The following is a 24,383-nucleotide window of genomic DNA, read 5'->3' on the forward strand; positions in this document are numbered from 1 at the left end:
TCATCTTTTTCTCTTTCCCTTTTTCTCCCACACCCCAACCCGGTCTTTTTAATGTGCCCTTCATTGCCCTTCTCTCCCCTTTATTGTTAGTGTTAAACAGCTGCTTTTCAAAGATCTGTCATCCCTTTCGTCCTCCCCAAGCCTCTAGAATTAAAGGGTATTCTGCTTATTTGTAAATGTATAAGACTAGATTTATCAGTGGCTAGGCCTCTAGAAGTCTTTTCTACTGTGTACCACTTAACATTCTTACAGTCTGCATTTATCTGAAGTGATGTGGACTCACAGCCCTTTAAAAAAATTATCTATATTTTCACGCCTGTAATCCCAGCACTTTGGGAGGCTGAGGCAGGCGGATCACGAGGTCAGGAGATCGAGGCCATCCTGGCTAACATGGTGAAACCCCATCTCTACTAAAAATAGAAAAAAAATTAGCCGGGTGTGGTGGCGGGCGCCTGTAGTCCCAGCTACTCAGGAAGCTGAGGCAGGAGAATGGCATGAACCCGAGAGGCAGAGCTTGCAGGGAGCCAAGATCGCACCACTGCACTCTAGCCCAGGTGACAAAGTGAGACTCCATCTCAAAAAAAAAAATTATCTATATTTGAGGTATACAGAGTGATGTTGTAATATACACGTATATACTGAAATCATTACTACAGCCAAGCACTTAACATATCCCTCACCTCACATGGTTACCTAAGTGCGTGTGTGTATGTGCACGTGCATGTGGATGTGTGTGTGGTAAGAGCACCTGAAATCTCCCTCAGCAAGTTTCCCATATATAATGCAATATCATTAACTGTAGTCCTCATGCTGTACATGAGATCTCTAGACCTATCCTACATGACTGCAACTTTGTACCTTTGACCTACGTCTCCCTAGTTCCCCCTCTCCCTGCCCTTGGTAACCACCTTTCTACTCTCTGCTTCTGTAAGTTTTTTAGATTTTTTTAAAGACCTGTTAAAAGTTCCACATGTAAATAAGGTCACGTGGTATTTTTCTTTGTGTGTGATGTTGAGTGCGTTTTCATATACCTCTTGGCCATTTTTTGGTCTTTTTTGGAAAAATGTCAATTTGGGTCCTTTGTCCATTTTTTAATTGAGCTTTTTTTTTTTTTTTTTTTGCTATTGAATTGTGCAGGTTCCTTACATGTTTTGAATATTAACAGGTTATCAGATACATGGCTCGCAAATATTTTCTCCCAGCCTATTGCGGGATCTGGCCAGCAGCCCACAATGCAACGGGGTTCTCTTTTTGTTCCCAGGTGGATCGGCAGGTTGAGAAATAATAGACACACACAAGATAGCAAAAGCTGGGTCCGGGGGGTCACCGCCTTCTGGTCCCACAGTGCCAGCAATGCACTGGATATACCAGCATTTATTATTAAGTTTAGTGAGGGCAGGGGTAGGTTAGTGAGGGATTTAGGGTCATTTGATTATGAGGTGAGATGGTCACATGGGGATGACGTAATTCTTTAACATAACATCTGTATGCAGAAGTACAGTAAACAGAGATAAGAATTTACAATATACTGTGTGCCTCAGTAATTTCTAACAGAGCCTTAAAACAGAAACACAGTCTTTCCATAACCTATGATTAGCAAGATAGTAATCAGCAGTAACAGTTGCAGCAAAAGCTGGTTACAAACAATCCATAGAAATAGGGCGTGAAGCTAGACAACCTGTTAGACCAGAAATTCTCAGTAGGGAGTATGCCTTAACCCTGAGGAGGCCTAGAAGAGCCCTGGCAAGATGAGGGCGTTTATAGCCTGATCTTATCCATATGGACGGCGCCCCCCATGTGTCCGTTTATAGGCTCTCCACAAGGGTCACTTTCCATTCCCAGAGCTATGAACATCTGCCTTTCTGGGATAGGAATCTTGGTGATGGGAAACCTCTCTGACTGCACGTCCATTCATAGGCTCTCTGCAGAGGGAAGCACATCACGCGCTGTTGGCTCATTCTGGCAGTGCAACCTGGCATTGTCTTTACACAATCCTGCATGCAATTTTGTATTTACAATAATCAGGAGTATTTCATCTTTTATTCCGTAGCAATAGTTTCAGGGGGTCTCCCTACACCAGCCCATAGGCTACCTTTTCATTTCGATTGTTTCCTTTGCTGTTCAGAAGCTTTTTAGTTCCATGTAGTCCCGCCTGTTATTTTTGACTTTGTTGCCTGTGCTTTTGGTGTAATACTCAAAAAAAACAGTTGCCAAGGCCAGCGCCAAGGAGTTTCCTTGTAGGAGTTGTGTGGTTTTCAGGTCTTCCATTTAGGTCTGTAATCTATTTTAAGTTGATTTTGTGTGTGTGGTGTAAGACAAGGTCCAGTTTTATTCTTTTGCATGTAGATACCTGGTTTTCCCAGCACGACTTATTAAAGACACTGCCCTTTCTCCATTGTGTCATCTCGGTGCCTGTGTCAAAAATTAAAAATTAATCTGACAGCCCTCTTTAAGTTGCTTCTGATTTGTCTTTTACACTAAAAGAATCTGTAATTCAAGCCTTAAAATTGACTACACAGCCTTTACTCTTAACATCCATATTATACTCCTATACTGTACCCTTTTCTCCATCAAAAAAAAAATTGATTTGCCCAGTAGGTAGTTACTGTCAGAAAATTAAGTAATTTCATTTTTATTTTGGTCTTTTTTTTTTTTTTAACTGATGATCTTCCATTTTCACCTCTAGCAACTGGTGATGATGATGACTGGGATGAAGACTGGGATGGGCCCAAATCCTCTTCCTACTTTAAGGATTCAGAGTCAGCTGATGCAGGCGGTGCTCAGCGAGGAAACAGTCGTGCTAGTTCCTCATCCATGAAAATTCCCCTTAACAAGTAAGTTTAAAGGGGAGCTGGGGAATCAGGGCCGTGGTAGAAGTACACATTAATACAAAGTATAAACCCTACCAAGAGGCAGCTGGCCTTTTCCCTTTCCAATGATCTCCTAAGTTTTGGATATGATTCAGTTATTTTTATTTGGATCTTAACTGAGAAGCTTACTTAAAAAAAGGATTTTTGATTTACAAGGTTAATAAGTGAAATATTTATTTTATTTAATGATTTCCCAAATTGTTTTCATTACTTCTACCTTTATCAATTTATGACATATTAAGGTTTCATTGCTAATGTCACAGGAAAGCTAAAAAGAATAATAATAACAACTCTGTTTTAAATGTTTTACTACTTTGTTAATCACTTGCCACGTGCCACGCATTGTGCAGAGTGGTTTGTATCATTCGCATGTAGCCCTCATATCCCTTTGTGGTACATAAAACCCCTGTTTTACTGCAGGCAAACTGCTGCCCAGAGAGACGCATCCGAGTGTTCCAGTCAGGAAGCCAGGCCCTCAGGCGCCAAAGCACATGTTTCAGCTCCTGCGCCTAAAAACATGGTCTAGAGCTTTGTTTTAGCTTAGGTTTCTCTTAGATTTAAAACAAAAAAAAAAGTGTTGTGTTTTATTTTTTTGTTTTGAGACAGGCGTCTCGCTCTGTCACCCAGGCTGAAGTGCAGTGGTGCGATCTTGGCTCACTGCAACCCCCACCTCCCGGGTTCAAGCGATTCTCGTGCCTCAGCCACCTGAATAGCTGGGATTACAAACGTGTACCGCTGCGCCCAACTAATTTTTGTATTTTTAGTAGAGATGAGGTTTTACCACATTGTCCAGGCTGGTCTCAAGCTCCTGGTCTCAAGTGATCTGCCCGCCTCTACCTCCCAAAGTGCTGGGATTACAGGCTTGAGCCACCACACCTAGACAAAAAAAAAAAAAAAAAAAAGTTTTTAACAGTAGTTGTAGATACCCTACTTAACAGGAAAGCATGTGGGCACCAGTGACCGTGGACATAGCACTGTAGGATTCTTTAGAGACCTAAATAAGGCTGTAGTTTATGCCAGTGTAGCTTGAAGGAGATATATTAATAATTTATGACTTCCATCAGAATTTTCAAGTACTCTTCTTCCAGCAGTTATGTTTAATTTATTTTTTGAAATTACTAATACTTTTCCCCAGTATTCCAATTCCATGATTCAAAGCAGATATCAAAGAATGTTAATCTGTGTCTGGAAAAATTAAAAACATAACATTTGACATATATTTAGACATCAAGATCTAGGTCTAGATCTAGTTTAATAAGGCCTACAAGTTCTCCAAAGTATATTTAAATAGCTTCAGCGATTAAATGAGTTCTCTTTTGACTGCACGCTTTTGCTGCCTTTTACCCAGTTTCTTCCATTATATATTTTCCTGCTCAATTGCATGCATAATAAAATGAATAATTCTCTGTCTTGTTAGTCAACTGTGTCTTGTTTCAGAGTCAAATTTGAAGTTTTCAGTCATGGTCAGTAGTGATGTGCATCATTGTCAGCTGTTCTTTAAATGTGAATATAAGGTGTATTGAAAATTCATATAAATTAGCCCCATTTTGAAAACAAAGGAAGCAGAGACTGAGAAAAATGAGTGGCCACGTTTTCATGGCTGATGAGTGAGGTTCCAGCTCATGCCTGGGGGTCTCTGACTCTGGTTTTTGGTGCTCTCCTCTGCTCCACACTTGCTCTCTGATTTGCTTATAACCTTAGGCAAGTTTCATGACCTGTTGGAACCTCAGTTTCTTCATCTCGAAAGCAAGGAGGTTGGCTTTAAGAATTCTTTCTGCTCTAAAATATCATTCCAGGCTTGAAACCACATTAAAGCAGTCCTAACTTCAACCTGTGCCTCTGAGGCATCTCTGTCTCTCTGTAGTGCTGTGAACAATTTAAAACCCTGTGTATTTGTATTTAACTAAACTGTATAAATGAGTCACTTAAACTTAAAACAATTATAAAAAATATTTTTAAGTATTAACACTTTTTCAGCAAGTAATCCATTTTATATGACAGCTGTATTCTAGTCATGGAACATAAATCTTATACTAGAAAAAGAGATCTGAAATTAAATATACTTGAGCACTATAAGAATTCACCTTGGGCCGGGTGCAGTGGCTCATGTCTGTAATCCTAGCACTTTGGGAGGCCGAGGCAGGCAGATCACGAGGTCAGGAATTCGAGACCAGCCTGGCCAACATGGTGAAACCTCAATCTGTACCAAAAATATAAAAAATTAGCTGGGCGTGGTGGCGTGCCTGTAATCCTAGCTACTTGGAAGGCTGAGGCAGGAGAATCGCTTGAACCCGGGAGGCGGAGGTTGCAGTGGGCTGAGATGGCACCACTGCACTCCAGCCCAGGTGACACAGAGAGACTCTGTCTCAAACAAAAAAAAAAAAAAAAAAAAGACATCTTGATGATGCTGAAATAATTAATACATTGCTGTCCTCAAATTTTTCTGTGGTCCATAACAGTGCCCAAAAAGTGAAATGCTTACAAGCTGGTCAAGGAGTTGTCATGATATATAATCCCCACAGAAGCGTGCCTATAATCCCAGCTACTTGGGAGACTGAGGCAGGAGAACCGCTTGAACCAGGAGGTGGAGGTTACAGTGAGCCGAGATCACGCCACTATACTCCAGCCTGGCGACAGAGTGAGACTCTATCTCAAAAAAATAAAGAAATAAAATAAAGTAATTAATAAATAAAAATGTTGCAGGTTAGCCTAATTCATTAAGCATTCATTATACTCCCAAAACTCCTCCAGGTCCTGAAAACACAAATGCTTCCTCTGAGTCACTCTGGCTGCTGTAATAGGTACATGGATAGCGGCAGTCAGGTGTAATGAATAGAATCACAAAATATGCTCAAAATGCCTAGGAAGACTCTACCTGAGGCTGCAGGGAGTACTTCCAAAGAGAGGATGACTTAGTCGCCAATGACTGAAATGTACTGAGTACATACTAGGCTCTTTACATAAATCTTTAATTCCCTTATCACCTTAGAAGGTAGGTCATTCTGGTCTCATTCTTCCACAAGGAGATTTCAGCCCCTAAGGCTACCTAAGTGTTGGAGTCAGAATTCAAACCCCACGCCATCCAGCTGCAGGACACATCTGGTCTCTTGTATAAGCTGTGTTTTAAAGAAATGTCTAGAGAAAGGAGACTCAAGGGAAGTCAGTTGAGAATGCAGGAAAAGAAGACACGGGCCCCTGAGAGCATCACACTGGCCTTTGGCTTGGCACATGAATGAAAGTAGAAGCAATGCGACTGGAACTTCGTAGAACTAAGATTCCTTTTCCCATTGTAGATATTTTACTTCCTTTTCTTCTGTTTACTAAAAGAAAAATTCTAAAACCCAAATTAATCTTGTCTTTTTCAGTAGCCCTTTGGATGGCTATGTTCTAGCTGTCCTCCAGTTTCAGAAATGTCCTTTGGATATAGATGTGATTTCTGGAAGTAGTTAAGTTTATTTAAGTTTTTGGGTCTTAAGTGACCTCACCCCCTCCCCATAGCCAAATTTATTGATTACACTTTGGGTCTCTACTAAGGAGACTTGTTTTCCGCTGTCGTGAACTGCTTCTGAAGGCAATTCCAAAAGAAACAAGCACATATGCTGATGAGCAGACAGCCTCTTTGGGACAGTTGTGGCCTCTGGAGTGAGCTTGTTGAAAGGCAACTTTAATTTGGGTGTGGAAATGCCAGCACGTGGCTACTGCCCCCTGTGGCCAACTCAGATTGGCGTGCTCACTACTCACTGCCCCAGGGAACTAGGGGGGCGTTTTTTCAGGTCTGCCCTTCACTCTGGGGTGACAGAATGTTTCAGACGCAGCCAAGCAAATAGAGTGCCCATAAACATCACACCTTCTGGAGTCAAACTGTTCTGTTTACCAGATCAAGCTTGATTAAATGCCTAATTGGCCATTGAACAATCTGATTACATTAGGTTTCATTTACCACAGTTTCCTAGTTCTAGTGCACCCGAAAGACAGGACAAGGTTAAAACTGGTAAATTAAGTAAATGTAGATGAGAGTTGTAAAATTCTTACAAGGAAAGACTTAAAACTGACGAACATTTATATTCATGATTAGATTTCCTGGATTTGCAAAACCTGGCACGGAACAGTATTTGTTGGCCAAACAACTAGCAAAACCCAAAGAGAAAATTCCCATCATTGTAAGTTTGTTTATTTTTGTTTGCTTTCTTTCTGATTAAGCTCTTTCTTAATACCGTACCTTAAAGCTAAGTGAGTTATTCATCTTTTGGAAAGTATTTTTAAATATATTTAATGCCCCAAATAACTGATAATGTATGTTAGTGTTGTGGGAGTACTGAAGATAATTAACACAAATTAATGCTGGTCATTATATTGTTTATTCTTTATCTTTCAGACTTTTAGTATTGAACAAACACTCATACTATTTTGATCATTTTTTTCTAAAGTGTCTTGAAGTGTATTTTACATACTCTTTTTCTGCCAGCCCTGTATGTTTAACTGATGAACTCAATTCAAATATTTATGTTTCTTCCCTCGTAGAGTACATGTATGTTATCAGAATAAGGTGTCCTTTCAGATATATGGGTAATAGTGTTTTTGGTAATAGTGTTTTTTCCAGTAAACCAGCTGTCAAATCGAGATAAGGAGCTACCAAATAGAAGCTGGAAGTTAAGGACATCATTGAGAATATCTGTCTTAGAATTACTTGGTTATTGCATAAGGTGACACAAGCCCTTTGGTTTCATTCCACATTTTGATTGGTGGTAGATTTTCTGTCTAGGTGATATTTAGTTGTAGATTCCCCAATGAAATTCTGGAAAAGAGAACTGTAGCTATCTTCTGATCCTATTGACTTAACCCTGTAACAATTAGATTGGGAACCTGAAGCCTTGAGTGTTCTCATACCCTGGACTCAATCAAGGATGAGGAAACATTTGGTCTTATTCTGTAATCTTTGGAGACTTGATAAAATTGCAGGAATAGTATTAGATTCTCTAATTACTTGTGCCTGCATGTTTGAAAAACTCCAAATCCTGGAAGCCTCCAGGCTGAAGAGCTGTAATCAAGAGCCCTTTTTATGCTTTTTGCCTCAAAGCATATTTGGGATAATTAACTTCCGAGTAGTTACATTAAAGATTTTTTTTTTCCTGTTTTCTCTGGACTTAAAAAAGTGAACATGTACCATTATTCTTTTCATGACATTTAAAACTCCTCAAAATCAAGAGCGCACAGCTCTGTCTCAGTTTTGTTTTTTTGTTTGTTTGTTTTTAAGACAGAGTCTCACTGTGTCACCCAGGCTAGAGTGCAGTGGCGCAATCTTGGCTCACTGCAACCTCCGCCTCCCGGTTCAAGCAATTCTCCTGCCTCAGCCTCCCTATTAGCTGGGATTACAGGCATGCACCACCATGCCCAGCTAATTTTTTTTATATTTTTTAATAGAGACGGGGTTTCCCCATATTGGCCAGGCTGGTCTTGAACTCCTGACCTTGTGATCCGCCCGCATTGGCCTCCCAAAGTGCTGGGATTACAGGTATAAGCCACCGTGCCCAGCCTGCCTCAGATTCTTAAAGGGGACTTTGTCCCAGGCGTGCAGTGGTGGTATAGAGCTAAGGGTTCCAGCCTTTCATTGCCTGGCAAGTCTCCGGTAGAACTGGACCCATGCACCCAGTAGGCAGGTCTGCCTGTGTGGATGTCTATACATGGAAGAAGCTGAGGAAAGCCACTGCGTCTTCAGGAGGCCCAGAGAAAGCAGAGACTAACTCTTTTCTCTACAAGTGCAGTAACCTGGCCCACTCATGAAACAGAGCCCCATGAAATTGGGCCCTAGCCAAGGACAGTTGCCGCTCCCTGCCCACTCACTGAGGGAGCTCCCAAAAGTCATCTCCTCTGCAGCTTTCAGCTAGTTTCTTGGATCTGGGCTCTCTCTGAGGGCGTTATAGTAATTTGTTCTCAGAGATTTTAGTCTCTTTTTAAACTACTCTTATCCTTGGAGTAGGTCACCTTCCTGACCTAACAGCCTCTGAACTTTTATATCCCAATCCGTTTTTCCCATCTTCCACTTAAAAAAAAAAATTAGGACTGGGTATACCTTTTTTTCTTTTTTATGTCTGTCTGGCCTTGCCTCTCTGAGGTCTCAGCCTTAACAAATCTCTCTTCCTTCAGCGCAATCTGTGTGATTTTTCTCATTTTCTTTTTACTTTCTTACTGTACTTTTTCAAGTCTGCAAGAATAAAACCTGTTCCATAAATTATTTCATTCTCCTTGAATCTCTGAATGAATCTCTGAGTGAATCTGCTTCCTGAGCAGTGGTCCTTTTACAGTCCATGTGTTTGTTTTTTCATTCTCTTCTTGGATTATAACTCAATTATTTTTCATTTTCAAGCCAAGAAGATAGATAACATTCTCAGTATAATAAGGACTTCTATTGCTCTGAAATGTGTTTTGATAAGAGCTACTGTCCTGCAGTCTGAATCTCTAGAATCTGTCATTATGATCAAAGTTTATGAAATGAATGAGGCAGAACCAACTTGAGACTATTGGTGACTCAGGAAGTGATTCCAGGAGCCTGTACATGAGCTCCAGCATCCAGGTTCCTCTGCAGCTGCCCCCATGGCCTTGGATGCTGTTTTAAATAAGATGAAAAAACCAGGTTTGGGACAGCAGACCTGTTGTCACCTAGCAGTGCCTAGCAGAAGTGATCCTCAGGCTCAAAACTTACACACAAGGTCTCTACACCCCCACATAGAATTTAGCTGGTTTCCCTTCCTCACCTCCCACCACAACTAAAACCCCAGTGAGCTAGTGTAAGCCTCGCCTGAATTTGTGAACTTTTGCCCTTGTCACAGATAGAAGAGAAGGCCAGTGGGAAAGGAATGGAGGCCTACCCTCTTCAGGCAAGCCTTGCCCAGGTAGACATGATACCTGGGGGTTGGAAGTGAGCCAGCCCACTGTGCTTAGGCACATAGCAGTCCACGGAAGAAAACAGCTAGCCTGGTTCTTGCTTTTAAGACGTAGTACCTCCCCCTCCCGCTACCCTGCCACTAGTAGTAAAACAATGGCTATCAGGCTCTGGCCAATCTGATTAATCGCTTCTATGAGCCAGAACAGTGCTACTCAAAGTATGGTCCACATACCAGTTGCCCATCTGAAAACTGCTTGTTCCTGATCCACCATGAGATAGGTACAGAACATGAGAATATTTGGAAAACTTGAGGACAATTTGGTATTGTTGAAAAATCAAAATGTGTAATGTTATATTTCACCAAACTATTAGTCTGTGATAGATTCGAAATTTTTAAAAACTAGTCCTTCATCACGTGTAGCTTGAGACAGCTAGACTAGAATGAAACATTGGCTTGTAACCAGCACTGTCCTTGGGAGAGGGAAGCTGGTGTCTCCTCTCCATGGGCTGAGCTACCCACATGGGAGCAGAAGGGTTTCCCACAGGTGTGTTCTTTAAACATAATATCTAACAGGAACAGAAACCATTGAACCATTTATGTACCTTTCAAAGAGGAACAAGAATGACCCTCCAAAGGACTTCTCATTCTGAAAAGAATTACTTGCTGATTCACATCAATTGTATTTATTATTTTTCCATGTAACAAAATTACTTCTTTCTGGAACATTGGCATAGGTTGGAGATTATGGCCCAATGTGGGTTTATCCTACCTCTACATTTGACTGTGTGGTAGCAGATCCCAGGAAAGGCTCCAAAATGTATGGTCTGAAGAGCTACATCGAATATCAGCTAACACCTACTGTAAGTATCCACGTTATCAAAAGCAGAATCATGTTTGGATCACTGATTGCAGCTTGCTTTTTTCTTCATTTTCTAGAGTTGGCATTGGTAACCTTTTCTCTTTCCCTTATTTTGTAGAACACTAATCGATCTGTAAACCACAGGTATAAGCACTTTGACTGGTTATATGAGCGTCTCCTGGTTAAGTTTGGGTCAGCCATTCCAATCCCTTCTCTTCCAGACAAACAAGTCACAGGTGAGTGTGTGTAATGCTAAACCCAGGATGACAAATAGAAAGACTCCAGTCAGATGATCCTCCTGTAAGTCAGTGATGGCATTTTCCATCCTGTAGAGCAGCAGGGTGCAGGAGTTGGAAACAGTAATTAAATACAGCTATGAAGAGAGAACCATTACATGTTGTACATCTATCTGGAAGTTGCCTAAACATCTAACAAGAACGTTTAATGTGCAAATCACAGGTCTTGGTATGTGTCTTGAATTCCAACAGTCATTGTCTTCGTTGCTGTACCCTTTCTATGAAAGAAATGTGTACATTTAAAATATGTGAAAAATGACACCTGAAAAAATAGAAATAATTCAAATAGCCTAAAATGGAAATAAAAACGTATGACCCACATGATGCAAACAGGTTATGCAGATGAGCTGCATTATTTCATTAGATCAGTGAGCACTGGACAGAGAAGCCACAGAACTGCTAAGTGTTAATGAAGGAAGAAGCTGCCGGGTTTTCTGCTTATTTTGATTATTACCCTTTCCCTTTTCTTGTTTTTTAAAAGTGCCATTTTCTATTTATTTTGATTATTACCCTCTCCCTTCTCTTGTTTTTTAAGTGCCACATTTCCTCCCCTCCCCCGCCCTCAAGAATATTTTGGTAAGTAACCCATGGTGTTACTAGAGCACCTTGTAAGTATGCAGGTAGAAAGGGTTTGTTTTTGTGTCAGGGAATTGTGTTTGTTTTTAATCTCCAGCCTAGGGTAGACTCTGCTACTCTGTGTAGGCACTGAGGGACTCAGCTTGTGTTTGTTAAAATAAAGGTTGTGTGCCAGGTGCGGTGGCATCCCAGCGCTTTGGGAGGCCAAGGCAGGCGGATCACGAGGTCAGGAAATCGAGACCATCCTGGCTAACACGGTGAAACCCTGTCTCTATTAAAAAATTAGCCGGGCGTGGTGGTGTGCACCTGTAGTCCCAGCTCCTAGGGAGGCTGAGGCAGGAGAATGGCATGAACCCGGGAGGCAGAGGTTGCAGTGAGCCGAGATTGCACCACCACACTCCAGCCCAGGCAACAGAGCGAGACTCTTGTCTCAAATAAATAAATAAATAAATGTCGTGAAGAAACAGACTTAAAGGTTAGACAGAGTTTTAGTATATTGCTAGAAAATGTTCACATACATGAACTAGCGAAAATAGGAGTGGATTGTGAGAGGAGGTCTTCAAAGGTCAGAGCCAGAGAGGCCTGTAAGAGATGTGAAAGAGACACTGAGATGCTCACCTGAACCTAGGGAGAAGAAACATGGAGGGCTGAAGGAAGGGTTCTTTCCCCAAAGGTCAGGGAAGACCAGAGGCGGTGGAATTCTCACTGCACTCGCAAGAGTCGAGATAAACAGTTCAGGGAGGGCCTGCGACTCTTCACAGCCAGGTGGCAGTGCCAGATGGAAACATGTCAGCACTGCCGTGGAGTTTGTCCCACGTGTTCCTGGACACTTCCCGAGTGCCTCTCTTCTGTCCTCACAGATAGTCATTTTCATCTTCACTTTATAGATGAGGAAACGGAAATCCACAGACATTAAACAGGTTCCCCTCTCTATTGCTGAAAAAGGAATTTGAATCTGATCCCACAGCTTACTCTGTTTCTGTTAAGATGTGGACTGACTAATCTTTCGCTAGAATTAGTATTCATACAATGAGTAAATTATTCTCCTTAAAACATTACTTTATATTTTACTTTGTTTTATGTTTATTTTTCCCTGAAGTGTTTTGTGGAGATGGAAACTTGTTTTAAAAGAAGTTTTGATTTTGATTTTTTTGAAACACATTTCAAAAATTTCAAATTGTCATAGCAAAATTGAAAATGGGGCTACACTACTGGGTAGATAAACACATCCTCCCAGTCCCCTGGGTGACACTTGAGTGGTCCCTCATGGTGCTGGGGCGGTGGAGTGACAGCCAGACAGCCGTGGGCTGCTGTTGCCTTCTGCCCAGAGGCGCTGACCGAACCCCTACTTCTAACCCAGTTCAGACACTCCCTGTACCTCCTTTTTGTCATCCTTATTGCTTTCAATCACAGTTTTCTCTTTAAAAATACAGATTTCTTTCCATGAAAACTTCAGTTCTGCCATTTAAAATTGTAGTCTATTTCCTTGAATTTTGTACTCTCCTTTATCAACTTGGTTAGCACAGTGTGTGCTCCGCAGTGTTTAAATACATGGGTTAATGGCCTATTTCAGGCTTGTAAGAAATTCTCATATCTTTTAGATTTTAATACATTGTTTATTCTGAATCGGATAATTCAGTGCTCTTTTAAAGCTTCAGAGAGTCACGGTTCTCCTTCCATACTAAGATTTGTTTAAAAAAAATAAGTTCAGGCATGCGGCCAGGGAGAGGAATGTCATAGAAAAGCAAGAAAGCAGCAGCCCCTCGGTGTGAAGAAAGTTGAGCTTTGATCCACTAACTGGGATATGAGCCAAGGAAGCCGAACAGCACAGAAGGGCTCTATTTCCCCCTCTCACTTGTTTGCCTCCTGCCTGGGATGCCCACAGATCATTATTATATAAGAACTCCCCTCTTACTTGACTACGGGAGAAAAGAAAAAGGAATGCTGAGTAGGTGATGCTATGACATTCCTGTGGACTAGATAATTAATCCATGAAAAAATGTACAGTTAACATTTCTTTATTTATTTAGAGATTTTTGGTTTTTATGGAAATAATATTGAATGAATATAGTTTTATTCCTGGTACCAAACTGATATATTCATATACTTAGTGAAAACCTTAGTAAGGTTCATGGAAAACAGGGAAATAAAAGTTCCTCTTTTTTTCTAATTATTTGCAACTTGGTCTGAAAATTCTACCAAGCATAAAATAACATCTGAAGTCATAAGCTTAGAGATAAACGAGCTATGTCAGAAAAATTTTCACAAGAATAATTTTTGAATAAAATAAGGATCACTAAATTTCAACCAGTGATAGGATAATGAACTCTGGGTACAGCTCACCTGGCCATAATGGGGAGTTCGTCGTATCCCAGGTCCAGACTGGCTTTCCGGCCAGGAGGTGAATTGTCTTTTTTCCAAGGCACAAGGCTTTGTTTCTGCTTAATCTACTGCTAGTAAATGCAAAGTTTGCAATGCTTTACTACACTGATGGTGTCTACACTCGTTGTTAAGTCCACTTTTTAGGTAATAAAAGTTTTTGATATGTAGGTGCATAATTCTATCTATATTTTATTTATTTATTTATTTATTTATTTTTGGAGATGGTCTTGCTCTGTCACCCAGCCTGGAGTGCAATGGCACAATCATAGCTCACTGCAGCCTTGACCTCCTGGACTCAAGTGATCCTCCCACCTCAGCCTCCCAAGTAGCTGGGATTATAGGTGCACACAACCATTGCCTGGCTTATACTCATAATTTCTAAAGGAAAGTTAAGGTTTCATTTTTTAAATTTTATTTTTAAACTTAGGTACAGTAAATTCACTCTTTTTGGTATACAGTTCTGAGTTTTGACAGCTACCACTGCAGTCTTGCAACCACCACTACATTTCGTGATACAGAACAGCTCCATCACCTCCCCAGGTTCCCTTGTGCTGCCCATCCCCCTAGTCCTAACCATGGCAACAGCTGATGTGTTCTTTGTGTTCATAATTCTGCGTTTTCTAGAATGTCATTATAAATGGAAGCATGCAGTGTATAGTCTTTCAAGTCTGACTGCTTTCATTTAGCATAACACATTTGCAATTCATTCATTTTGTTGTGTCAGTAGTTTGTTCTTTTCGTGGCCAATAGTATTCCAGTGTTTAGATATACCATAGCTTGTTTATCCATTCACTCATTGAAGGACATTTGGGTTTCCAGCTTTTGGCAGTTATGAATAAAGCTGCCTTAAACATTTGCATACAGGTTTTTGTGTGAATGTAAGTTTTCATTCCTCTTGGGTAAATAAGAGTAAAATGACTGGGTCATTTGGCGAGTATATATTTAATGTTTAAGAAATTGCCCAACTGTTTTTCAAAGAAGCTATACCATTTTGGAATCCTTACCAGCAATATATGAGAGTATCAGTAGTAGTTCCATATCCCTACCTGCACTTGATAGTGTCAGTTTTTCCTCATTTTAACCAGTCCGATAGGTATGCAGTGGTATCTCAGCATGGTTTTGATTTGCATTTCCTGATGGTGAGTGGGGTTGAGCATCTCTTCATGTGCTTATTTCCCATCTGTAGATCTTCGGTGCTGAAGCGTCTGTTCAGATCTTGTGCTCATTTTTCATCGGTCCGTTTTCTTATTGTTGAATCCTGAGATTTTTAAAATATATATATATATATATATATATATATATATATTCTAGAAACAAGTTATTTGTTAGATAAGTGATTTGCAAATAACCTTGCAGCTGTGGCTTGGCTTGTCATTTTCTTTTTCTTTTTCTTTTTTTTGGAGACAGGGTCTCACTGTCGTCGCCCAGGCTGGAGTGCAGTGGCACCATCTCAGCTCACTACAACCGTGACCTCCCGGGCTCGAGCAGTCTTCCAGCCTCAGCCTCCTGAGTAGCTGGGACTACAGGCTCTCATCAACACTTCTTGTTAATTTTTTGTATTTTTGGTAGAGACAGGGTTTCACCCTGTTGCCTAGGCTGGTCTCGAAGTCCTGAGCTCAAGCGGTCCGCCCGCTTCGGCCTCCTAAAATGTTGGGATTAGAGGGATGAGCTACCACACTAGCCTTGTTATTTTCTTAACAGTGTCTTTTGCATAACAGAGGCTTTTAATTTTAATGAAGTTCACTATATCAGTTTTTTCTTTCATGGACTGTGCTTGAGGTGTCATGGCTAAGAGCAATTCACAACATTTTCTTCTAAAGGTTTTAGGCTTTTCATTAAGGTCTTTAATGCATTTTGAGGTTATTTTTGTATAAGGTGTGCAGTGTGGTAGAAGTAGTGCATTTTTTTTCACATCAGGATATCCAGTGGGTCTCACACCATCTTTTGGAAGACAGATCTGTTTTCCATTTATTAGAAAGATGTTTGTAAGGGAAAAAAAATCAGTTGATTGTATTTGTTGGTTTATTTCTGGACTCTATTCTGTTCCATTGATTTATGTGTCCATCCTTTTCACCAGTCCTACACTGTCTTGACTTGTGTAGCTTTATGGTAAGTCTTTAAATCAGGTAGCGTGAATCCTCCAACTTGGTTCCTTTACAAGATTGTTTTGGCTATTCTTTTTCTTTTGCCTTTCCTTGTAAATTTAAATGTCAGTTTGTAGATATTTATAATCATGCTGGAATTTGTATTGGAACCGCTTTGATTCTATAGATCAGTTTTCACATCTTGATATCTCATCTTCTAATCCATATATAAATATATATTCGATTTTCATTAGGGTTTTGTAGTCTTCAACATACAGATTCTGCATATATTTTGTTCGATTTATATGTAAGAATTTCAGGCCAGGCGCGGTGGCTCATGCCTGTAATCTCAGCACTTTGGGAGGCCGAGGTGGGTGGATCACCTGAGGTCAGGAGTTTGAAACCAACCTGGCCAACATGGCAAAAACCCCATCTCTACTTAAAAAAAAAAAAAATTAGCCAGGCGTGGTGGCACACACCTGTAGTCCCAGCTACTCAGGAGGCTGAGGCAGGAGAGTCACTTGAATCCTGGAGGCAGAGGTTGCCGTGAGCCAAGATTGCACCACTGCACTCCAGCCTGGGCGACAGAGTTAGACTCTGTCCAAAAAAAAAAAAAAAAAAGATTTATATGTAAGAATTTCATTGGAGAGTTGTATTGTAAATGGTACTATTTGTTTTTTAAATTTCCGGTTTCTAGTTATGTATTGCATATAGAGATACGATTGATTTTTGTGTATCCACCTTTTATCTATGGCCTTGCTAAACTCACTCAGTGGTTCCAGGAGCTTTTCTGAGGGTATGGATTCTTTGGTTTTTTCTCTTTTCTTTTCTTTTTTTTTTTTTTTTTTTGTTTGAGACGGAGTCTTGCTCTGTCGCCCAGGCTGGAGTGCAGTGGCGCTATCTTGGCTCACTGCAAGCTCTGCCTCCTGGGTTCACGCCATTCTCCTGCCTCAGCCTCCCGAGTAGCTGGTACTACAGGTGCCCGCCACCACGCCCAGCTAATTTTTTATATTTTTAGGAGAGACGGGGTTTCACCGTGTTAGCCAGGATGGTCTCGATCTCCTGACCTCATGATTCACCCGCCTTGGCCTCCCAAAGTGTTGGGATTACAGGCGTGAGCCACTGTGCCCAGCCCTCTTTTCTTTTTTAATGTAGACAATCATGTCAGCTTGGAATAGAGAGTTTTATTTCATCTTTTCCAATTCATGGGCCTTCTACTTCTGTTTCTGCCTTATTGCACTTGCTAGGACTTCTGTATGCTGTTGAGTAGAAATAGTGAGAGCAATCATCTTTGGCTTATTCCTGATCTTAGGGACAAAGCATTCAGTCTTTCACTGTTAAGTATGATGTTAGCTGTAGGTTTTTTGTTAGATGTGCTTTTATCAAGTTAAGGAATTTCTCTTCTATTTCTAGGTTGCTGAAAGTTTTTGTTGCTGAATAGATGCTGAATTTTGTCTCATATATTTTGTGTACCCATCGAGTGATTGTATGGCTTTTCTTCTGCTATTAATACAGCAAATCACATTGATCAGCTTTCCACTGCTGAACCAGCCTTACATGCCTGGAATAAATCTCACTCGATGGTGATAGATTATTCTTATATATTGCTGGATTAAATTTGCTAATAATATCTGGTTGAGGATTTGGTTCACGATGGTTATCGGTCTATAGTTTTCTTGTAATTTCTTTGGTTTTAGTATCAGGGCAATGCTAGTCTCATAGGATGAGTTTGGAACTATTCCCTCCTTTTTTATATTCTGGAAGAGATTATATAGAATTGATACTGTTCTATAAATGTTTGATAGAACTCGCCACTGAAATCATCTGGACCTGGAGTGTTCTTTGTTGGGGAGGCTTTAACTATGAATTTAATTCCTTCATAGCTATAGGACTATTCAGGCTGAACTTTAGTAGCTTGGGTCTTTAAGGGAATTGACTTATTTCATATAAGTTGTTAGGTATAGTTTTAGAGTTGCTCATGGTATTTCTTTGTACCTTTAAAGATGTTAGGTCTACTCCTTCATTTCTGATTTTGATCATTGTCACCTCTTTTTTTCTTTGGTTTTAATGATTTTTATTTTTCTCTTTTCTGTTGTATTGTTTCTGCTCTTTCATCATTTCTCTCCATCTGCTTGGTTTGAGTTTCATTTATTCTTTTTCTAGTTTCTTAAACATAGAAGCTTAGATTATTGTTTTGAGATATTTCTGCTATCACAGGCATTAAATGCTAAAAACTTTCCTCTAAGCATTGCTTTTGCTGCATTCTATAAAGTCTACCTTATTGAGTTTTCATGTTCATTCAGGTCAAAACATTTTCTAATTTTTCTCATAAGTTCTTATTTGATCCATGGGTTATTTAGAAATATACCTATATCTCAGTATCCATGGGAATTGGTTCCAGAACCTCCCACAGATACCAAAATCAATGGATGCTCAAGTCCCTGATATAAAATGGTATAGTATTTGCATATAACCTATGCACATTCTCCTGTATATTTTAAATCATCTCTAGATTAATTATAATACCTAATACAATGTAAATACTATGTAAATCATTGTTATACTGTATTGTTTTGAGAATAATAACGAGGAAAAAAGTCCATACATATTCATTACAGAAAAATTTTTTTTCCCTCAAATATTTGCAGTCTGAGGTTGGTTGAATCCATGGATGCAGAGCCCGTGGATGCAGAGAACCAACTCTATGTTTAATTTCCAACTATTTGGCCATTTCCTGAATTTTTTTATTTTGACCTCCAGTTTTATTATGTTCGGAGAACATACTTTGCATGATTTTTAGTCCTTTTACATTTATTGAGACTTACTTTATGGCCTAACATATGGTCTGTCATAGAGAATATTCCATGTGTGCTTCAAAAGAATATGTGTCTGTAGCAACTGGGTGGAGCATTTCATTCATGTCAGTTAGGCTGGGTTGATAGATTTCTATCAGATTTCTATATCCTTGCCAATTTTCTTTCTAGTTCTATCAATTATTGAGTATTGGGTATTGACATTTAACATTATGATTGGTGGACTATCCTTTTAATTCTGTCACTTTTTGTTTTGTGTATTTTGAGTCTCTCTTGTTAGGTTGACTTACAGTTTGTAATTTTAACATCTTCCTGATGTAGTGACTCTTATATCATGAGGTGTCCTCCATTGTCTCTAGTAAGATTTCCTGTGTTAAAGCGTACTTGTCTAATATTAATACTCTCCATTAATACATTCCATTTCTGTTATGGTTACTGTTTGTATGGTATATCTTTTCCCACCCGTTTACTTTCAGTATATGTGTGCCTTTGAAATCAAGCTGTTTCCCTTATAGGCAAGATAATTGGATCTTACTTTTTTATCAAGTCTGACAATCTCTGCTTTTGATTGGGGTTTTTAGGCCATTTGTGTTGAATATAATTATTGACATGGTTAGATTCACATTTGCCATTTTGTTGTTTTCTGTGTTTGCTTCTTTTTCCTCCTTTACTGCCTTTTCTTTGTGTTAAATATTTTACGGTGTATTGTTTTAATTCCTCTCATTGTTTAAACTAAATTTTTTAAGTTATTTTCATAGTGGTTGCCCTAAGGGATATAATATGCATCTTTTTTAACATCACAGTGCACTTTAGATTAATATTAATTCCAGTAAAATATGGAAATTTTTCTCCTATATAGCTTTATTCCCTTCCCTCATTGATGCCATTATTTTTATATATATTACATCTGTATGTTATGAATCCAACAATACAGTGTGGTAATTACTGCTTTCTACAGTCTTTTGTCTTTTAAAGACACTAAGGAAACAAATTAGAAAAAAATATAGAGTCTTTTACATTAATCCTTATATTTTCGGTGCTGCTTATTTCTCTCTGCAGATTCAAGTCACCATCTTTAGTAATTTCTTTTTAGCCTGAAGGACTTCCTTTAATACTTCTTATAATGCAGGTCTGTTATCAGTGAATTATCTCATTATTTATCTGGGTGTGTCTTTATTTTTAGAGGGTAGTTGTACTGATCTGGCTCCATTGTGTCAGACAGCAAGTCAGCTGTTAATGCTGTTTATCTCACGTGCCCACTCTATTATGCATGATCAGTCATTCGAATATTTTTTGTCTTGCTCTCTCTTCTTCCTCTGGGATTCTCATTATAAGTGTTTGGTGTGCTTGATGTATTCTAAGGTGTGTTCATTTTATGTTTCGTTTTTTTTCTCTGTGTTCTTCATGTTAGTTAACTTCTGTTGATCTATCTTCAGATTCACTGGGTGTTTTTTTTCTTTTGGCTACCTTAAATCTTCTGTTGAGCCTCATCTGCAGTGAATTTTTAATTTCAATTACTATACTTTCAAGTCCAGAATTTCCATGTGATTCTTTTTTGGTAACTTCTCTCTCCTTTTTGAAACTCTGTGTGTTGATTCTCTGTCATATTTTTCTTTAATTTTTTAGGCTTCCTTTAGTTCTTTGAAAATCCTTATAGAATCTGCTTTATCTGCCACATTGTTTTTTTCTGCCAAATTCAACATCTGAGGACACTCAGCGATAGTGTCTATTGACTGCTTGTTTTTTTCTCAGTATGGGTCATATCTTGCTATTTCTTTGCATCTCTCTTAATTTTTTGTTGAAAACTGGACATTTTTGAGAATATATTTTAGCAACTCTAGATTCTGAGTTTACCTCCCTGAAGGTTGTTGTTTCTGCTTTTTATTTGTTAAGTAACTTGCCTAAGATTAAATCTCTGAAGTCTGTCTCCCTGGAAGTTCAGTTATTGCTGTGTTTGTTTGTTTGTTTATTTTACATTTGCCTTCCTAGAGTTTGCTCCTATGTCTGTGTGGATTGGTAGTAAGCGTATGATTGATTGACAGAGGTTGTACCCAACCACCTCAGGCCAATAAGTTGGGGCTTCTGTCTTCTGTCGACGTAACTGTAACTCGATGTAACTCATTCAAAGCTCAGGTCATTTTTAAGTTGCCCTGGCTTTTACTTTCTACCAGACCCTTTTGTGTCTCCTTTACTTCTGTGTACAGCCTCAGAGTTGACCAGGATTGTGTGCCTGGCTTGGACCCTCTCTGGTCTCCACTGTGTATGCATACAGCCTCAGCCTGGAATATGCATGGTTCGACCTTGGCTATCAGGGCTGTTGTCCCTTCCTGTTCATCTGTCTCTGAGATTGTCACTGCCACTGACACCACCATTGAACATGGGCATCTCCCATCACTCCAAGTGAGCCTCCCACCCTGATGGAGAAGCTACAGCTGCCCATCTTCACAGCCTGTCCACCCTAGTGGTACCGCCATGTCAAACACATGTGGAGTGAGTGGCACACAGGCAGCAGGTGCAGGGGAGACAGGAGCAGCCTCCCAACACCACAGATTTCCACTGTTGTCACCTGAAGTCAGTTCTTCAAGCATAAACACTTCTCAGGTGGCCATTCGCTTTTTGTTGATTTCTAGAGCACTCATTTGGTTGTTTTTGTTAATGTTGTCTAGCTTTATAGTTGCTTTTGAGGGGTAGGGTTAGCTGATCTCTCCAGGCCGTAGCTGGAACTTCTACCACTAGAAGCCTTTCAACTAATAGTAATTTTTGTTTGTAGGTTTATAAACATTCTTAGTGTTCACTTGATGTTTGTTATGCTATCCTTGTCAAGCTGACTTTCTACTTTTAAAACAGAAAGGACCACTCATTAAACTGTATAGTATAGTCACAAGTTCCAGAATAGCAACTTCCATTATTGCATTAGTGGAAAAATTCCTTTGGTATTTCAGTTTAAGTAATTTAAAATACATGGAGGAAAAAAGCTATAGCCTTGGGTTACTCTTCATAATGCTAAATTTAAACTTGTGTATATGTAATTTATATTGCATTTGAACACATTTTTATAATATGGAAATGTCATGTCATTTGTAAGAATGACATTAAATTCCATTTATCACTCCTTTCTTGCCTGTAGGACTTCATGTGGCCACACAGAAACTGGCTTGTTAGCTTATAGGAAAGAGACAGGTTTTCATGTTGAGATAAGATTTAATTTTTTTTTTTTTTTAGTACTTTAAGGATACTTGAAGAAAATAGCACTTTCAGGTTGTCATTATTCTTGTCACAATATGTGAATATGTTAAATTGGAATTATATTCTTAAAAACTGAAGTCTGTTGCATCTTACCTGTGGGCCTTTGAGCATTCATTGTGTTGCTTGTTTTTTAGATTAGTGAAAAATCACCATGGTTTACCTTTTGCTAAGTAGCTTTCTACCCAGTAGCCAGTAGCCATAGAAATGATTTTTCAGTTACAGTATGGTAACAGTCATTCATTTTAGACAAAGTTGTATGTCATTCTTGGTGTGTTGCTTGCAGGCCGCTTTGAAGAGGAATTTATCAAAATGCGCATGGAGAGACTTCAGGCCTGGATGACCAGGATGTGTCGCCATCCAGTAATCTCAGAAAGTGAAGTTTTCCAGCAGTTCCTAAATTTCCGAGATGAGAAGGTAGGACATTGTATTAATATGGCATCAGAGAATATTGAGAGTAGTCTCATTCACACCAAACATTTCCGAAAGGAGTTAAAATTATGTTGGTTAGTTATTTCTCACTTCCTCCAGTGACAGTGAGGGGACAGAAACCTAAATCCCCACCATAGGAAATTTGTCATGATGTGTGAAGAGCTGCCTGCCAGAAGGGCTTCCCCCTACACTGGGAGTGGGTTGGCTCAGGATGGGCAGGGTCAGGGTGAGGGATGTAATAGGGTCAGCAGTTTTTCCCTAGATGTTTTTAAAAATAGGAGGATAGGCCCCAAACTCTGAAGGTATTATCAGCATGAAGTGAGGGGAGTGGAGTGACCGATTTTCCTGATCACGTTGCCCTTACGATGTAATAGCATGATGGCAGGAAAGGGAGAGGCAGACATGAGCTGCTCTTCTCAGAGCCAGGCCATTTTCATCACTGTAATGGTGAGTCCAGAGTCAATGCTGGCCTCTCTCTCTGCCTGCCCCTGTGGCCAGTTAGTCTGCCAGTGGTCATCTGTTCTTCATTAAAATCAGGGAAACGTTGGCTGCCTGACATCTCAAAATTGTCTGCTTTGGAAATAGTTTTCTCTCTCAGTAAGCATTTACTGTACTCCTTATTGTATCATTTTATTCTCTAAAGATGTTTCCTCCACAGTTTCTCTCAACAAATACTGCATCTCTTAGCGCCCTAAAGAATAAAAGCAGGAGTTGGCCCAGAAGCCACAGCAGATGCTAAATACGTTATCAGCCTGGGAAATAATTATGAAGCTATTTTTGTCTTTAATGAAATAATAGAATATCATATACCCTCTTGGAACTTCAAGAGGTTTACTTGCTAAACTTCTTTGTAGTAATTTTCACTTGTTGAAGTGAACACATAGTAAGTCTTAAATATTAGGGCTCTATTGGTGTATGTTTATAGGTGTATGCATACACTTAACATACCTATTTGGGCTTTATTTTCAGTTATTCACTGTTTCTAGAATTGACCAGCTCATGTGATATGTTATATGTCACCAGATTGGGACTTAGACAACGTGGAGATGCTTCACCATGTCTTTGTGAATTTGTGTGTATCACAGGTCTCCTCACCATGTCTTACGAATTTGTATATATTTATGGTGAGACAGGGTACTCAGTCACACTGTGTGTGTCATGTAGCTATATAGTAGTGAAACTAAGTTCTTTGAATTCAGTAAATATTGTGGTTACTTTGTAGTTATAGAAACTACGGGAACCACCTCCAAGTTTGTTGCCTTCCTGGTTCCCACAAGACTTTAACAAGAGCTTATTCGATAGATTTTTCAAGGATTTGATTTAGAAAGCATTTCTGAAGGTCATGTTTTCTGCGTGGTGGAGCTTAATAAATCCTAGACATCAGTTGTGTTGGTTTTTTTAAATGCCACCTGCAAAGAGGGATCAACGTGTCATAAAAGTGGAGTCACAGAAAAAAGAAAGAACTTGGAGTCAGGGCCCTTGAGTTCTGGTCTTAGTGCTGCCTCTGTGATCTTAGTGAAGGTATTTAATCCCTTTGGGCCAGAATTTCCTCACTTGCTAAATGACAGTGTAGAACTACATAGAAACTATGATTCTGTGGTAAGTAGCAGCTCATGTAAATAAATGGTAGACACAGAAACCCCCAAAGAATCTATAGAGACATTATTAGGAATAAGTGGTTAGTAAGGTAGCTGGATACAAGACATTGCATATTTATCAGCAAAAACAGAAATTGAAAATCTAAAAAAAAAAAACCTGTCATTTACAGTAACATCAAAAGTATCAAATATCCAGGAATAAATACAAGAAAATGTACAAAAGATCTACATAGAAAACTATGAAACATTATTGAGAAAAATAATAGAAGACCTAAATAAATTTTCGAATACTGCATCTCATGGACTGGAAACAATAAAGATGTCGTATGTAGAAAATCAAAATGCC

The 24,383-nt window shown here is 39.5% G+C and overlaps 1 protein-coding gene across 3 annotated transcripts in view; it reads left to right on the forward strand.

Annotated features, from left to right (window-relative positions):
- SNX9 (sorting nexin 9) overlaps window positions 1-24,383 on the forward strand; it is a 121,190-nt gene that overhangs the window by 75,940 nt on the left and 20,867 nt on the right. For all 3 annotated transcript variants that reach the window (XM_054558374.2, XM_024248364.3, XM_063725072.1), the window contains exons 6-10: window positions 2,687-2,834; window positions 6,946-7,030; window positions 10,489-10,614; window positions 10,732-10,849; window positions 22,294-22,424. In XM_054558374.2, the coding sequence (XP_054414349.1) occupies window positions 2,687-2,834; window positions 6,946-7,030; window positions 10,489-10,614; window positions 10,732-10,849; window positions 22,294-22,424 (608 nt within the window). The remainder of the gene's footprint in view (window positions 1-2,686; window positions 2,835-6,945; window positions 7,031-10,488; window positions 10,615-10,731; window positions 10,850-22,293; window positions 22,425-24,383) is intronic.

This window comes from Pongo abelii, chromosome 5 (genome assembly GCF_028885655.2).
Source record: "Pongo abelii isolate AG06213 chromosome 5, NHGRI_mPonAbe1-v2.0_pri, whole genome shotgun sequence".
Taxonomy (NCBI): domain Eukaryota; kingdom Metazoa; phylum Chordata; class Mammalia; order Primates; family Hominidae; genus Pongo; species Pongo abelii.